The 19,464-nt window shown below is 32.3% G+C and overlaps 2 protein-coding genes across 2 annotated transcripts; one reads left to right on the top strand and one right to left on the bottom strand.

The window, feature by feature from the left end:
- Window positions 1-433: 433 nt before the first annotated feature.
- On the top strand, window positions 434-1,598 carry TRIADDRAFT_5699 (uncharacterized protein; the record flags this gene model as incomplete). The annotated part of the gene is made up of 6 exons (XM_002113472.1): window positions 434-568; window positions 641-700; window positions 783-944; window positions 1,023-1,130; window positions 1,226-1,465; window positions 1,536-1,598. Coding segments are annotated over 6 exons (768 nt in total), but the record flags the coding sequence as incomplete, so codon positions are not given.
- A 5,073-nt stretch (window positions 1,599-6,671) lies between these two features.
- TRIADDRAFT_57753 (uncharacterized protein) lies at window positions 6,672-8,905 on the bottom strand (the record flags this gene model as incomplete). Its single annotated transcript, XM_002113845.1, has 3 exons — window positions 6,672-6,851; window positions 7,536-7,706; window positions 8,867-8,905. 3 exons carry the CDS (start codon window positions 8,903-8,905, stop codon window positions 6,672-6,674), a joined length of 390 nt encoding a protein of 129 aa, XP_002113881.1.
- Window positions 8,906-19,464: the final 10,559 nt, after the last annotated feature.

Raw genomic sequence — 19,464 nt, forward strand, 5'->3', positions numbered from 1 at the left:
GCGATGTGTTAAGGTTAAAAATGATTGTTTTATCTTGTAATTCTAACATTAAAAATAACATGCTTCATTTTCTATTTAGTAAAGCTATTTATCAATTTGTTTACAGGCATCCCGCCGATTTCGTCCTTCCGCCATACAGCCGTCAAAAATCAAGTGTAAGTTTCATTCAATATAGACCTACATCTTAAAGCAATTTTGCTTATTTATCACATGATTGTCACATCAGGGCTCCGGTAAAGGAAGGAGTCAACGAGGATCCAAAAAAATAATTGATCATAGTATCTCTACTAATATTACGCTCAAGAAAGCAGACAATAAATGGCAGAGACCTAGCGAAGAACGTGACGAAGATAAAGTAAACAGACTGTTTTTCTCTAGCAGTATTTTCTGTCTCAGAAAGCTTATGTATGCCGTTTTTAAATTTTTATAGATTATTCTAAATAAGGTTAAAGCTATTTTAAATAAATTAACGCCTCAAAAGTTCGATGTCTTGGTTGGGAATTTTAAAGAATTGACGATTGATAATGAAGCAAGATTAATGGGTGCCATAGACCTAATCTTTGAAAAGGTGCTAATATTCTGCTGATGTTTTAGATGATATTACGTAGCATTTAATCGTCGTGAATTTCCACACTTTTAGGCAATTGCTGAACCAAGCTTTAATCGCTGCTATGCTCAACTCTGCCTGCTATTACAGGATGTATGACAAATCAAACGTTTTTGATAGAGGTATAATTTGTAGGTCATTTGCTCATTGTAGAAGCTTCTATTCTGTTTTACAGACCTCAATACAAAAAGGAGCGGATGGATTATCCGGCAAATCTAAAAATGTAACATTAAGACGATTGATCTTGAATAAGTGTCAAGCAGAATTTAGCAAAACTAAAAGTTTCGATAGCAATAAAGCGGAGCGAAAAGAAAAAAGACTAGCCGAATGCAACACGGTATGTCTTTACGATCACATTATACAGCACATATTATCAAATATTATAGTAATTGGAGCTACTATTTTAAAATCATAGAATGAAGAGAAGCGTCGGGTACAGGAAGAATTGGACATAGAAGAAATTAAAGCAAGAAAGCGATCACTTGGAAATGTTAAATTTATTGGAGAGCTATTTAAATTAGGGGTAAATTTACGTATAAATTGCGTATCGGTATTCTATCCTTTCGGTCAATAGATTATTATATTAAAGTGCTTATAATATAATCTTCATCATTGTAGATGCTTAAGGAGAATATTATACATCAAGATTGCCTTGTACAATTATTTCATAACAGTGATGAAGATTCTTTGGAAAGCTTATGTGGCTTTATGACAAGCGTTGGAAAACTTCTCGATAGGCCTGATATAGCAGATAGGATGGATCAATATTTTGACCGATTGAAAAAATTAACGCAGAAGAAAGATAGGATTTGTGCTCGCATGCGATTCATGATTCAAGATGTAATTGACTTAAGACAGGTATACTCTATTCGTAGATTACGACCTCAAATATTGCCTAGTTATAAAAAGAACCTTGCTTTATTTCTAGAATAATTGGGTGCCTAGAAGGGCAGATAACAATCCTAAGAAAATTGATGAAATTCATCGTGAAGTTGAAAAAGAAGCTGCAATGCAAGAAGAACAACTGCGTGCGCACCAGCCTAGAGAGAAAAACATGCCTAGAAATAGAGGTTAGCTCAATGGTTTTTCTTGTATTTGTCATCGTGTATGATGGAAATTGTACGATACAGAACTCTTTTATTACAATAAATCAGGTCGAGGGAATGACATGGACGATAGAAGACAAAATTATGGTGCAAGCCGACAGCGAATGGATAGATCTGAAATAAATGTTTCTAAGTTTATGGAAGCTGCAAACAAAAAAGATGAAGCTATAACGTTAGGACCCCCAAGCTGGATCAAAAAGACTGCTAACAATTCCGGAGGTTCGCCACGTACGAAGTTAGTATCCTAAATCGAAATAGATAATCAAAATAAATTTATCTGTTGATGGATCGAAGTATCTAAATCAGTAAAAAATCTCTTACAGTCAATCGAAAGATCTTCATTCCAAACACTATAAAGCCCAAGGGTCGACTAGGTATATCTATGATTATTTATATTATTGTGTATTTAAATCATTTAACATTTCGGTGATGTACTTTCTGTAGTGGTATTATGAAAGAACGCAGCGCGATTTCCCATGACAGAAAACGTGATAATGCGAATATTAAAGAGAACAATAAGTTAACTGAAGTATCATCAGATAGATTATTGTCTATTGTAGAAGAAGTTTTTGAAGAATACCGTAATAATGGTGATTTTAAGGTATTAGCTCAAAATTCCAGCAATTGTTTCCTTCTCAGAAATTTTTAGGAATCTAATGCAAGTATTACTTTTAATTGTAGGGTCCTGTTCAAGAATTGAGCGATAAATCGAATTTTGTAGATAAACTTGTTAACCACGTTCTTGATAAGAAGGATGAGGATCAGAAGGCTGCTTCTTTGTTGCTGCAGGTCTTATTCGAAGATTCAATTATACCGTCTGATGACTATTCAAAGGCGTAAGTTAATTTCTTTGCCTCTTACCGATTCTTATAGAGTACGGTGTTTCTCATCAGTTATTTAATTATTTATTGTTATCTTGCATCATAGATTTGTGAGTATCCTAGATGTTGCTACGGATGTGGCAATTGATGTTCCACTGATTTATAGGTATTTAGCGAAGTTGTTTTCGCCGTTAATACCAAGTTGTGTTTCATTACAACAATTAATTAAAATTGCAAAGAACAATGTAATTGCAAGTTGTAATGGCCATAAATTGATTTGTGAAATCTTAGTCAACATCAAGGATATTAAGGTACATTATTCTCATTTGAAGTGAAATGGTATGGTAGGCAATACAAAGTTACTGAATTCAGAACGATTGCATACAAATATATAGGGCGTAGATTTTGTTAGCAAGGTATGGGCAGATAGTGGTGTTTCTGTTTCTGATTTCACAAGCCTGGATAGCGCGAAAGTATTGCGTGATAACGTATGTTTAGATGCAATAAAATTAACTTTACGAAATATGTGGAGATTAATTTGTATTTCATTATCATGAATGCGTAGGGTCTTGAATTTCTGATCAAACCTAAAATCAGTTCTGAAGAGATAGAAGATGAAATTCTACGTATGCTTGAGAATGGAAATGATACCGCAGTCCAGCAAATGGATCAATTATTGAACACGGTATTGATGAACAATATTTTCGTATTGTATTTACACGTGCATTAGCATAACGCATTAGAAAGTAATTATCTAATTAATTATCTTGATCAATTAGTACGCAATTACTCATCAATTGGAAGATTTATTGCATAAAGCCACGATTGCAATTTGCCGCAGTTGTGTTAAAGGTTGGTTGTCTTTACCGATTTGATTTATTTTGGATTCATTTGTGTAATAAATTGTTTCTGCTGTTTTAATTATTGATGTCACATTATTGTCGCTGCAATTGGCAGGAAATAATTGCGATGAAGGAAAATTAAAGAAGAATATTGTTGTGCTCGACTCTGTATTAAAGAAATTTTACGATACTAACAAAGGTGGACTTGCTTGTTTGAGTCGTATAGAAGAATTTGTGTCCGGTTTAGGCCACCCGCCAGGTAACGTTATGTTTATGTTGCCTTGAAGTATCAAAATTGGTTGTTATAAAAATTGCTAATGGTAATTTCATACTATCAATGCAGATCTTCTAGCAAAAATTTTTAACAGTTTATACGATTTTGAAAGTATTAATGAAGCTACCTTCAAGGAATGGCTTGATGATAAAAAGTCGAGATCACCTGAAGTTGCACGTTCTCTTAGCCATTTTATTGATAGAATTGAGAAGGGCGATGTGGAATCAGAATAAAGATATAAGATTGTTACATATTGTTTAGCGTTTGAATTTAGATTGTTGGGATAACAGACACTTGCAAAGTAAGTTATGCCTAATGTGTATAACACTGTATGTTACTATGCATACTTGACAATCATGGTACAATGACTTCTTGTCCGATATCGAGACGTAGATAGATCTGCCAAATACTTTATATCACTTTGGTTTATGGATAAAGTATTATTTTGTGAAGCGCAGATATAACAACTATTTAGATATCGTACGAAGGAATATATTTGTAAGTAAATAATCATATACTTTGATATTGGGTGTATTAAACTAAACTATCGTCGCTTGATTTATACTATTACTATTACTTGAATCGAAGAGTTTGTTTTGTCTGATTACAGTCAATAAATCGAAGTTTTATTGAAATAAAAATTCTTCGCTTTTCGCTTGTAATTTAAGAAATTTGTTAACGGTTTACATTAAATTATAGAATAAGCGATACACAACACGTATCATTGTATTATAGACTGCATAGTCGTTGCTAGCTCTCGATTAATTGCTAATTTATTAGCAAACTTATATTGCCTCTTTACCACATTTTGAGGTAAAACGCGTTAGGCGATTTCATATCCCTATTGTGCAACTTTGATCAGCATTATTTGTTACTGCCAATCGCGACAGAATATGATCTGTAGTGTTTTATTGATGGTATTTTACGATCGTTTCCTGCAACATGGCTTAATATTATCTTTAACTACTGATGTAATATCTAATCAATTAAGTAATATGACTGTTATAAATAAAATAGTAGTCTTTTATGAATGTGTTATTAACTGTGTAATTAATATAACATTGATAGAGAGCTAGATTACTGCTTGTCATGTAAAAAATATGCAATTTATGCAATTTTAAAGTATTGCGGGTATTTGTATAATGCAGCATACGTAGTATGAAATGACTGTTTAGTAATACCGTACTTCTGTTTAAATTAAATTAAAATCACCAATTGGATGCATTCGTACCTCATTAGATACTGTTATTAATTTGCGTACTTCACGTAAACGTATATCATTAGCTTTCACTGAATTAGCAGTCAATAGACTTGGATACAGAATCGAAAGGTATTTCCACGCACTTTGACCGTACGAACTAAAGTAAAATTCAATAGCCTACAAGCTCTAGGCTGCTAGCCTTTGACATCATACAGTATTGAAGGGTTAAAATAATCTCATTGAAGCTTAGACCGGTTGGAGGTTAGAAAATTTAAATTTGATATCTAAAATTTATAAAGTAACAGGTTCAGCATAAAACTCTATACCGCTTTATATGACTAACACTATTATATACTTGTCAATGATAATCGTAATGAAATATAACCAGTTTGACATATTAAATACTGAAGAGATTGTGAAAGTGCACCGTACACATATTCATACACTAGAATGATACTTAATACACGGCATAAAAATCCTTCTTTTCTGGTGCCTTACGTTCACATTTTTAAATATGTTTATTACCATGTATCATTAACGATATCAATATTTGTAATATAATCATAATATAATAAATTTACAAAAGGATCAATGAAATCGTTACGAAATACATCGGTCATTCTCAAGAGCTAATCTTTTATAGCATATGATTAGCTACAGTGCCAATAAAGACAAATTTCTGGAAAAGATACTCGTATTAACCACATATCATATTTAGATTAGGTTATAATTGGTGATAAAGAGTAAAATACAGAGTTGAAATAACCCATTTGATTTAATTAGTAACCAACTTGTTCAAAGTTACTTACGAATACAAGCATAGTGTTTTGTATACGTTGAAACTATAGGATTCATTACAATAGTTGGAAAGGAAAGCACGACTATTACACTAAAATATCAGGTTATACTTCTCCAGCTTTAAAAATATTAAATGAATTAGAGATCAATTTTAAAAAGTATATAGCGTAATTGTTAGAAAGATGGCTTTTATGCAATTAAAGGTTAGGTCCATGGTAGTCTATTACTATATTTACTAGTTGTAACGTGCGCGAATATGAAACCTGGATAATAATTCGCAGCAAAGTCCTAATACCGGATCTAGACTATAGGTTTCAATGGCTAAAATGTTGTAAAGAAATTTTATAATAGTACGGTTGTTGTTATTTTCATGTTCAGTGTAGAAGGAGTAGAATAAACCAGATAGTAATTGTATTCTAGTTGAGGAGTTATGTCTTTAATTAAGTTTCAGGAAATAAGTCGATAGTGTCTTCTGTCATTCTGGAAGTTGGTTTAGCTCTCATAAGAAGTTGAACAATAGCTTGAGCAAAATTCTCTATATCATCTTCATCGTCATCATCATGGTCATCTTCGTCTTCATTCTCATCTTCATCAACGTCTTCTGATCCTTCGTCCCTCTTCAACATTATTATTAAAATTACTGCTTGCGTTTTCTAATTCTGCAGCTAATTTATCAATGATATCGACACTTTTGATAGCTAGATATAAACAAAAAAAGTAAGAAGGGAAGCGTTGCCAACCAATTTCAATTTCTTCTAGTTGGTTTCTATAGCATTGATATACTACCTTTATATCTTGTTGACAGCCTCAACTGTTATGATAACACTTTGCACGATGATGCATATGTAATGAAGATTCATTAGTAGCATTTTCAAAGCAAACATTAGCTTGGTCTACTTTATCTTGCTGATTATATAATTTCCAAGTCCATACTGGCCTTGACAGTGTAATTCTTGATCATTTTCAATAATTCGCTTATATATTAATTCGCTCAGCTGGGGATCATCACATGCGATGTGTTTTTAATGCTGTAACTTAGCAATTTCATACAAGGATGAATAAGTATAAAGTCGGCACTCATCAAGAATATTTCTAGCGAAAAAATGAGCAGCCCTTTGGAGATCTTTTTCGACACCGATGCCATGAGCATAGACAATACCCAAAGCAAAAGCAGTGCCACTATCGCCGCCACCGTAGTTTTGCTTGTATAATTAATTCGACAGAAACGTTAGCTTTTAATAAATATTGATGTATCATTTTAGGATGACTTTCTGAGTCGGAGTATTTAACGGGTTCTTGCATTCGTGCAATATCGACAGCCATATGCACTAACGCTTTTGCAAAGTAGATACATTTAAATTTTAAATTTGAACGATCTAGTCATCGCAAGCATTGTTGAATGGTATATAAATCTATTCTTACTCTGGAAAGTAACGCTAAGATAGAGCGAGATAGAATGTCCACGGGAAGCAGCTTTCTTAGTGTAGTAATTGCGCTTGGCTCTATTTGTTTTTGTAGCACGAGCCCATCGATATATTAGCCAACCTAAGTACTAATCAGCTCGTCCGTCCCCTAATTTACTAGCGGCTTCAAGATACTCCTTTGCTTTCCGGTAATTGGGCAGATTCTCTTCATCAACATCACGCAAAATGTTTTCATCGTACTGGACCATGTTGATACTGACTATTGCCAAGAGAATGTAACTCGATGCAACCTTTTCTGAGCTATAATTGTCAGGATTATCAATGATACCTTTGGCCTCGTCTATAATCACTTTAATATATTTCTCCATTTCGGATAAAAACGCCAATTTGTCCATAATTCGCGGTTAACAGGCGATAATTCTTCAACTTGTATAATACATTTCAGATAATCTCGGAACTTACCATAAAGTCATTGGCTGTAATTTTTACAACTTTTAATTCGCCATGCTTCTCGTCTTCAAAATCATCTTCAGCACTAATTAATTCCCATTTGCAAAACCGAGCTACAGGATGACCGAGATTAGCTGCAGCTTCAAATTCTTGATTACTTTGACTAAATTTTGACCTTCTGAACTATATCCCCATCGATAGATCAAACCCATTTTATAGTGTGCATGAGCATCGTTGGTATCGGTCACTTGTTGCTTATAATCATTTAATGCTTCATCGCTGCCGATCCAATTCAGCCTGTGTAAATGTTGCAGTTTATCCAGAATGTAACCACGTTGGTCATTGTATAGGCTAGCTAAACCTTTGCCAAGGGTAAGATGACTCTTCGGCTTTCTTTTCCTTAATATTGTTCAGTCCAATAAAGTCGAAAAGGCAGCCAATTGCACACTATTTGTATTCGTCTGATCAATCTTCAATAAGAATGGGAAATTAAAACATTTTTTCTTTACTCTGCTACGTGCAATGGGTTGAAATTAGCTTGACGATATTACTATTTTATTCTTTGAAATCTGTAGCATTTTTTTTCGCCTAATCTACTTTTCAATCTGGCTAAAAGCAAACAGTATTTCGTTACCATTAAGGCCAAAGCTAGCTTTGATAACGTTTATTTCATATCAAGCTAGAGATTGTTGTATGCTCAATATCGTTGCGTTATAACTTGATATTAAGCTTATCCTACTTCAACTTGCCAATCTTGACAAGATTTTACTAGCAAGAGCTGCTGGTCTCGCTATTATGGTACCTTAATATACCTTTTGCATGTAAGAGTCGAAGCCTAGTATACGAGTATATAAAGTCCTCGTTATGCTATCATTGCTATGCAAATGCAGTGAAATTTGGTTGGTTATGTCAGATTGGATCTTATTATTGCAGACGGGTGGGGTAGCTCATGATCCAGTTCTCAAATTTGTTAGCCAGATATACTGTTACTGTATATACTCGTAATACTCATATGAAAGAAAGTGCGCATCTAATCGAGCTTTACGAGTATAAATTAATTGCTTAATATTACTCACGCAAGCTCTAGCAGCTACTGAAGTAGTAAATTGCCGTTCTAGAAATGGTCATTAACTTAATAGATAGGTTCTAGTGATTATGTAGCTAAATGACTTATAGTCTGATATTGTCCTTGTTTTGATGTGGAACAAGTACAGTAGATATTCTAGGGAGTAGAGAGCATCATACAGTACTCTGAATATAGCATATAAATTAATTCATGCGTAAGCTGCAAAGATTAGAAAATATTATCTTCATGGAGAACTTTTACAAAAGCGCGCTGTTACCATCACAACTCTACCGCTAATAACCATGCAGTAGCTCATGTTAGTAGGGAGTGATCTAGCGATAGAAAGAGAAGCCCCTAAGATCCTCCAATCTCGACTATTAGATGGTGAAATGGCTGACTGTTGCAATAACTGCGGTCTTATTTTCTCACAGGAATGTTCACGCGATTATTAGCAACAGAAACTACTCAATGAAATGAAGATGAATTGATAATATTATTAATACATAAGGATGTTTGTTATATTCGCTTTGGCCGAAACTCTGCTGTTATATGCAGCTATAGGTGGTCATTTTTTCTTCTGGCTAGGTTCCATTCATTGCTTCCTTAACTGCCTACCCGGATATGCAGTAGTGATAGTTTGTCGTGATTCTTATAGTCTGGATGTTAAGTTAAACTGATGCAACTATAATTATATGATTTAGCCGGAACCAATTAAAGCTATAACAAAGCTGGCCTGTAAAGGCTTTCGAAGGAGAAAGTAATATCTATTCAAACCTAATCTTTAGGAGCTTGGATTCCTTAAGAGAGAAAGAACGATTAATAAAAGCGCGAGCTAGTATAGCTTCACCGATGATGCTATTAACAGAATTTGAAGATTGAGCTTACGTAGTACATGTAGTAAGAATAGTGTTTGTGACTTTGTCCATCATGAATTATGCTGTAATACTGTAGATAGGCAATTAGTAGTCGTAACAAACAGATGGCAAATGAATAAACATATTATTGACATATGAATATGCATAACACGATATGATAATGAAGGGATTAAAGATCAGCCATGTAACAGCGCTTGTCACTCATTTTTCTTAAACTAGATGTTGTCAATAAGATTATCAATAATAACACTTTCATCAATACAATATGGATATATAGAAGTTGAATGTTCAAATGCAAATAACTTCTTGTCCGCTATTTTACGTACCAAATCGACCAATGTTGTTATTATCATCATGGTCGACATAAATACTATGCTGTAGAATAGCCTGAGGACATGTAAAATAGGACACAGTCTAGCCAATTCATAAGATCATGTGCTAATTCAATGTCCAGACACAACATCATTACATCAAAGGGTAGAGGAGAATGATGAATTATTTCATATTACATGGAATTTTAGGAATATCAATCAAGTACATGAAATGAAATTATTCACAATAACTAAGAAAGCAAGTACGATAAGATAGAATAAATGAGGACACTTATTTTATTTTTTACGTCGTTACTATATTATTTTAGGCTATGTTACGTCGTGATATATCGGGTTCAATCAAATCTCTATGCCATCTTATGGAGTTATAGTTAATCTATCTGGCGATAATTATAGCTCAGTAGATTTGCGCGTAACATCATTTAGAGAATGAATGAATCATCTGTCTTAGCTATAGTCTAGCTATAAGTTGCTATTGTGCTTTTACTTCTTGACCAATATGCACCATAGATAATAATTACGTGGCAATAATAAAATGATGGGCTAATTCATAGGTGTATCTTAAGGGCAAAATCAATTTTAGGACAGATTTAAACTATACAATAGCTAATTATAATTATAGAGGAATGGTGAAACACTTTTAGCATTGGCGTTAATTAAATTTACAGCGAATGTCTATAGGAGGATATTTTCTATTGTCAATTTCAGCATTAGAAAATGTTTTAAGGGCTCCAATAACCTTGTCAAAAAGAGCAAGGGATACAAAGAAGAATCGTAAATATTCGATTGGAAAGTCTACGTACATCCTCGTTCTAGTTATCTATCATGTTGAGATGGTAAATTTCATTCACATTCTTAAATCAATCACAATTGAGATTGAATAATTAATAATGCCACCTTTGTACGCAATTACGAATTAATTGTGATAATCAGTTATATATTAAACAAGTATCACGTTGTTACTACTGAGCAGTGAATATTTATAGTTCAAATCTTCTTTAAGGACTATCGCCTTTGCAATTGGAATGCTAAAATTTCTCAGTGTTTCTGCGAATGAAATGAAATAATATTCTTGAATTATATTATTATTCAGCATGATGATATTTTGAATACAAGGAAACGATTGATAATTTCACAAAATAATATTATTAGTTACTCTTCCCTCGGCTTGACTATAGAAATAACTCTTACGGAATGCTTGGTGTTATATTGTACTTATTGGAATACATAGACTACTAAATAAAAGCCTATTTTTAGGAGTCCATGGCATCACTAATCATTTGTAGCGTTATATTATAGTTAAAAATTTACAAATCTGCTTGTTCTTATCCGAAAAAAATTTAGACTGCTATTAATAATGAGAACTAAGCGTATTTCTTTGATCGTACTAATTACGTAGTTTAAATATAATTTATCTTGATAGTTGTATTCAATTGAGGACAAAGTTACCGGTATATCATAAATTTATTATTACTGTTGTTGACTCAATCATTCAAGTTGCTAGACTACTTTTAACGTCATTATAATGCGTAATTGGACTAACAATTTCGATCTTTATCTAGGGAGTAACGAAATTAATTTGTATCAATAGTAATTGAAAGAAATAACCTTCCTTTTCCCCCTAATCTTGCTAGGGCTGAAGATTTTATCTTCTGGAAGGAAGTAAAGTGTTTACAACTCTGCTTGGATTGCTGTCGATTATCGTAACAATTACATGATAATCGGCAATTCTGATAAAGGAATGATAGTTATGGATAAACAAATACAATATTGTAGTTCTGTATCATATTATCGTTAATAAACAACTTTGAACCACTATTGACTGCAATATAACTACACCCTGAATGAATTTTTTCTCTACAATCACTAAACTAGCTTAAAGGTGCCTTTGTTTTTTATAAGTAAATCAAGTTATATACAGTGAATGAAGTTAAGACAGTTTAATGAACAGATTGTGAATATAAATTATTATTTTCATAAATCAATGATTTCAAATAGGTTAATTATGACATAGCATACTGACTTTCTATCTTCGATGTAAGTAATCAAAGTGGTCAAAGCGGACATTAAGAAATAGAACAATCGGCTATATTTATTCGTCGACTTGTTTGATTGGCATTTGTTTAATGCGACAGCTCCATTGGAATAAAATTGTAGATGGCTTTATTTCCTTTTCATGAAATCGTTACATTAACATGTCACTATTAGCTAAAATCATTCTTGTTGTTGTGTTATTTTAATGGAGATAAATTGATTAGTAGCGTAAACCACAAGTATTTTCTTATATATTGTTAGCCACAATTAAGATAGACGTCATCAATCCTTCAATGAGAAGATAACATCTTTTTTCTTTTGTTTAAATAAAACAAGCAGAAAAATATACCAACATGTTAATCTACTATGAATAAAATCAGCACAAAATACGATTGTACGATTGGAATTATTTTGAAAGGTTTAATTGAATCACTATAAGCGTAAGTCAAGGTGTATGATCTTGTCTTAATCAGTGTTATCCTAATTAATTACGATGATCACGTAATCATCTTTGATTTATGAATAGCAACTGACATGATATATCCACAAGAGCTTATAGCTATACTATTCATCTTTATTCTTTCACGTACATTGATTGGAAATTGAGGTAGATCTGGAAATTTCTTTGGGATAGGAAATAACAACGTGATGTTACTTAAGCAATCAATACGGGCTTAATATGGCTTATTTACCGATGAAATTATCATGATGTATGCGTTTTACTGTAGAATGATAATATGCGAGCAGATTTAGCAATTTATCTGGATGAAAGTGTAACAATATATTATTTTACAGATCAATATAGCCCTACTATCGTCTATTTACCGTAAAGGATGGCCCAATGATGTACATGAGAAGGAAAGTGCCGGCGAATTAGCATATAATTCATTGATAGATTCGTATATTGTATTGATATCATCTAATAGTAGTAAGTATTGGCTTAACAGGAACACTTAAATTCTCACATCGGAATTAATGAGAAACTAAAGAGGCTAGTTATAGAGCACATGATTTAATAGATTCTATTTCTGACATCTAGATTGATGAGGTATAGACACATTGAACATATAACTTTCAGACAGAAGATAACTGAATGTCATCATTCTGTAGATTAATAGAAATTTAATATGATCTTCTTGTAGTAAGTGATGGCTTTGTGATGAATTTAAACCCTTATTTTATATTAATAAGGCATAAGAAGATCTTAGAATAATTTTGCAGCCAGATAACGAAGCATTGTAAAACGATCATGACGGTAAGAGGCCAATTATCTGGATCTCTGCTCAGTAGGCGATCTAGCAGTATAAAGAGCACAATGATTATTCGTGGCTTAGAATAAGACATTGAGCTTAATTCATGCAATTTTTCAATCTTTAATTTTTTCTATATTCCTTGCGATTCTGATTGAATTACAATACTGAATTTTTAGTAATAAAGTAGAAATAGTAAGATAAAGTTCAATAACATGATCTTGATGATAGAATATTTCTGCAAAGTCTACCTTTAATAAACGTTGAATCAATTTGATTCCATTAATCTATTTTAAGTATGAAACAAATTAGATGGCAACGATTTAGTTTATTTGTAACAAGGAAGGCATTAATTATAACACTATTAGTCTTGTTAAATATATTAAATGCTTAAAAAAGGTTGATGTAATGATATCCCGGAGAGATATGACGTCCATAATTATCACGGTTGGAGTTCAAATAATAATTATGCAACCTTGAAACTAGAAAAACACAGTAATAATATTCTCAAGGAATATTTTCTCCATTCATAATTGATAACTTTAAAGACAAATAAAGAGAACTATCAATAAGGTTTCTTCATACCTTATTTTATTATAGATTTTATATTTTCAAAATATCTTTAATAATCATAATTATCCCTAATATATTAATAGACGGTTTGCTATTAACTATAATTGATCATCATTCGGTACAGAAATTTAATGTAATAAAGAGTTCATTATCATCAATGAAATCGTAGAGAGGATTTATTTGCAATACTGATGAACATGCTACGCTAAAAAGAAGTAAATAATTCGCTAATTGCATTAATTTGATTTAAATACTAGTTATAAGTGTATCTTTAAGAGGATAGTGACGAGCGCTTTGATTATTTTACTGCTGATATGGTTAACATATTATTTGCCCAATTCTAGACGAAATTGTATAATTAAATCATTTAGCTAAATTAGATGAAATACTTCATTTTAATACTCTATTACTGATGTTACCATAACTATCTAGTTGATGATATACAATCTGTCTTCAGTTGATAGATGAACAATGATCAGGGTTAATTAAATTGCATCCTATGGAGCTTTATTCTGTAAAATAGAATATCAAAATGAAATTATCATGAAAAAAAGATAATAAAATTCAGTGTTACTATTCGAATAGTCAGCATAGTTTCCATAAAATGATTACAATAATATCTGATTTTAAATAATGTATAGATATTGTTTGTGAACTATAGTTTACATTGACTATATTTAGTTCGAGAATTTTTGGGTAGGATGATGAAAGTAATGAGTCTTGCTGTACAGTATATTTGAGATCTGAAAAGGTAGGGTAAATACTACGACAATTAATTGTCCATAGATTGAGCTAGCTATCTCAGTTAAGATATTGATATGATTTCTCTATTTTGAGATAAACATATTTCCTTAGTAGATAAGTAGCGTAAATTTTGGACTAATAACATGCTATAGAAATATTAGCACTATATGATTTTGAAATGATGTAAAACTATGAAGTTTGCTAATGACTTAGAATAATTTGGGCTTAAAATCGAGATAATCAAATGCTCACACATCAGAATTTAGAAGTAACTTGAACGATTTGATATAGCGTAAATTCCTAGCCTTGATATCGCCTTATTTAATAAATCAGATCACCCAGCTTGTTTAATGTGTTCAATTTCAAGTTAAAAAATTTGTTACCTACTGTGCCACTCTGTAACGATGTTGATATGTCGAAATACCTACCATTGATTTATATTGACGATAGGTTAGTCAATTGTCCATGTATGTCATAACTTTGACCATCCGGTGTAGTCTCTATTGTCTCCCTTCCTCGTATCTTAAACTATTCCAAATGGATGACAACGAGGAAGAGGCGAAATTAAAGCATTTGTAGATTTATTAACTTACAGTTAATATCATATTAAAAAAGAGAATGGTAGACTCTATAGCTACGATAAGGATCAAGCTACCATTAGATAACTCTGCCGTGCAGAGATTCACTTGTTGATCTGCAATAGAACAACTTGAATTATTCTGTTTAAGCTATTTGACAGGTCATATCATGGTAAATTAAGTTATAAAATTATAAGTAACTGATCTAATGTTAAATTGCAGGATGTATATTTATTGCTTTAGGTATCATTTGGAATTGAATGAAGCTGGTAGCTGATATTGTATTAGAAGAAAATTATTCGTCTTTATAAGTAATTTTAGTGTTATTACTGAGATTAAACCGCTAGTATAACCATAAATCAAGTTATAATGAGTCATAAAGTTTAATAAATGAAGCTTTGAGATCAAGAAACGTCTAAAAATCATGATAAATAAGCAAGTAAATTAATGCAATATTAACCCGCAGGTTTCATTTTTACTGCATGAGGTATGATTTTGAAATAATTGAAAAAATATTATCATTTTGGAATGAAAATGATTGGGTTTATAGGCAATCATAGGAATAATGTTGAGATTATGTAGTTATACAGAGAATGACTAAAGACGAAATTATTGGAGATCTATATCGAGCAACTTAAAGTATTCTAAATCAACGATTTGAACAGTTAAGATCGGGAAATGAGCTAAATATTATCGTCAATTAGTTGATAGGAGTGATAGGTAATTGAATCAACAATAGACCGTAGGTTGCATGTTTATAGCCTAAGGTATCATTTTAAAATGAATCAAACTGAAAATTAATATCATATTGAAATAAAAATGATAGAGTTTATAAGCAATCGTATCGATCTTACTGAGATTAGACATGTAAGATGACTATAAATCAAGTTGCAGACGAGGTAGGACACGAAATTAGAAGTATTCTACATCAACTATTTCGATAAGAAAGGCGAAGAAATAACTGAATAGCATTACAGAAATGAGCTGTTAGGATTATAGCCATTTGAACGTCGAATTGAACCGCAGATTGTCTACCTTAATTGCCTAAGGTGTCATTTTGAATGATATTGATTCATTTAAGTAGCTACCCACAATCTGTCGCCAACGTAAAGTAGATTGTTAGCTACTATAGATTAGTGGCATCAACAACAACATACACAATAATAACAACAACAACAACAATAATCATGGTTTGTGATAATAATATTGGATAAAATAGTGACGAGTAGTTGTCATTGAAATAATTCATTTGATTTCCATGCATTGGATGATTTTGCCTGCCTATAGAAAGTTATGTTTGTGTCTATCCGCCTCTACTTGTATTTCAATAACTCCATTGGAATTTCAAATTTCAATATGGCTAAGATGGACAGTTATTGTCTACCTTCTCAAGCCAGCATTTACTACGTGATAAATATAGTAAATCGCAGGCATAGAAGTCAATTGATTGATTCTCTACCTACACTCTATTCTTTCCCATTCAAACTGATCAAGACAATATTACAGTTACCTGGTGATAGATTACCATAGCAACGTTAGAGCGCGTGGCGTCACTGCGCTGTGATTGGTAGGATGGACAAACAGTTAGGTGTTTAATTTGAACTTATCTATATGTGAGAACAATGTTATCTATTATAATCCTTCTTTGTTTCGGTTAATTTAAATAGAAAGGGGCATTTTTTTTTATATGGAGAGAGGAGAGCAACTGCGTCTTAATCCCATTCGTCAAGTAGTCTATTTCTACTTCCTCCTCCCCCTTACTTCTACTCATTTGGATAGGCTAATACGGTTTAAGGAAGGTCTTACACACCGATCGACGTGATCTTATAACATATTGAAATCAGGTAAAGTTGAAAAAAGAGGAAAAGAAGACATAGGCAGGGGATATCTAAAAATAAAAACAATCTTTTACATTGTTGACATCATTGGCTTCATTACCGTTAATCAAGGTTAGAATTAAAAATAATGATGGCATTTTCTTCATCGTTTGATGAATTTATCGCCCATTTTTTGTTCATGCTCAATTTTAAACTTTTACTTTACTATTTTATGTCGGTTATTTTGCCATCACTTAATTGTCCATCTTCAATTTCTCACTTGATCCTCCTTCACACTTAAATAAATGAAATAGTGCAATAAACAAGTACGTAATTAATGAAAATGAACTTCTATCTACTGTTCACGGCTTAATGACTCGTCTCTTTGATATGGGTTATCTCGTTGTGCTTCATGGACATTAATCGAGCTGATTGATTTGATTCTATCAGTAGTCCTACCCACTTGTGAAAGTCAATGCTAGTTTAGCTCTATGATCTTTATGATTTTACCTAATTTATCGAATCATGATCATCCAACGGCACACGATGAGTATCCTTAAATTAGTGGCTAGGCATAAAAAAGGAAAAAAGGCCGTCACAGAGTAGATAGCGTCCTATCATTATACCAACTTGATTTACAGTAAATATGTCATGGGACTTTTAGCTTATCAATTTTTATATATTAGACTGTTGCTAATGCATAATTTTGCCTATAAAATATCAAACAACGTCTAGATTGATCATTCTTGAAAGGAAAATGGAATATATCACACTTTATTGCTCAATTATCTCATTTGATCATGATAGGAAACTATCCAGACAATGATTGACAGTACATTTAGCACACGTTTAACTTTTGCCTACGCTTAATCTTGATCCAATGCCAAGTTGAAATACTTCATCATCCAAACTCTTCTTACATAAAGGATAGAAATATTAAAAATGTCATCAGGATAATGATAGCTCGTCTATTGGAAAAATGTATCGCACAGATCAGTGATATTTCTACCCGTAACCAGGACGAAATAGGATAGAATGACTAGTGATTGTCAATGGAGTATAAATTACATCATGGTTTATACGAATATTTCAGCTAATGTTAGCACCGTACTGGAACGAATTAATGCATCCATAACAGCTTTTCAATGTCTCCATTAAATCTTAATAGGAAGATTGCATTCAGTGCAGACTTGAAATAAAGCGATTACCTAGCCACAGTCATGTCAGGGATATAAGCTCAATAACGGACTGATAATATAATGTCGATAGTAGGAAATGAGTACCGCAAAGTATTGAAAGGGACAAAGATCAAGATAGTTTGCTTATAGAATGGTTCTCGTCTAAACAGTCGATAACTTCAATTATTGAGAACAAGGCAATATTGTAAAAAGTCTAAAAGTAATGGATCATAAAATTCCTCTTTTTCTGGTCAATGAACCACTTCACATGATGAATTAACCGACTTTCAATGATTGCTTGGGTCGCTAGAATTAATTACATTAGCTTGTGGCCTTACAGTGGTTGATGTAGATATTTTAGTCTATCGTGAACACGATTTTTACGTTCATTTTGCAAATGAAATGACCGAATAATGGATTTTCCCCATATAGTTTGATCTCTATTTTCAATGAATAGTCTGTAGAAATTCGATTCTACTCGCTGACCTTTTATCATCAATAACCTAGAAGAAAACAAGGTCTGCTAAAATCATAGAATTTTATCCCACTAACTCAGTATCATTTCATCTAGTTGATTTAAAACTGTCAGCCTATAATTTATTGAAGTTGCTGATTTTGAAAGAAATAAAGTAGGCCAGACAATCAGCGATTGATTGCACTTACTAAATACTATCTAGAACAGGATATGGGTGAAAAATCTAAACTATCCGAATCCTAAGTAGATGCTAAATGATTCTTTATCAAAACTAACTTTTAATCTTCATTTTGCCTCTATTTTTCTAGACGCCACAGCATGTCATCGCCTACTGTTCAGAACTTAAACGATGAAAATCGTTTACTTCAAAATGAATTAAATCGCGTTGAAGATATGCTAGCAGTATCACGAGCAGAACGTGATGAAATCTATTCCAAGTATTCAGCAGTTAGCGAACGTGTAAGTAGCAAGATGTTGATAGAAATAATATCAATTCGATCATGATTGTAGTCCAAAAACGACTTTTACCCAACTTAGTCAAATAGTACAACAATTTGACAAAGGGATTGTATTTAATTGAATCATGGAACGATATTTAAAGAAGACTTTCTTTATATTTTATTTGAAGATCGATTATGCCACGTGTTTCAAATCATCATCCACTAGAATCTTAAAGTTAATAATGTTATAAATTCTATTTTACGCACTTCTTCCTAATTTAAGAGATGACTTTGATCGCCATTTTTAACTTCAATTGTTGATCGTTAGAATGCATATTTAAAGAGTTTCTTGGCTATTCTTTTCCTCGTTTTACGTTCTATTTTCGCTGCTTAATATTTCTAGCCGGCTTTGAGTAAGCTACAGAATAAATATCCTAAGGCTAGTTATAATATTTTATATTTTACCAATAGCACATAGGCGTATAATCAAGTGGATTATAGAAGATTTAATCATCGTACTATACGACAAGTTGTTTAGTTTTTACTATCGCCAAACATCTTCCTATGCCAACATCTCGG

This window comes from Trichoplax adhaerens, genomic scaffold, assembly GCF_000150275.1.
Source record: "Trichoplax adhaerens TRIADscaffold_6 genomic scaffold, whole genome shotgun sequence".
NCBI lineage: Eukaryota > Metazoa > Placozoa > Uniplacotomia > Trichoplacea > Trichoplacidae > Trichoplax > Trichoplax adhaerens.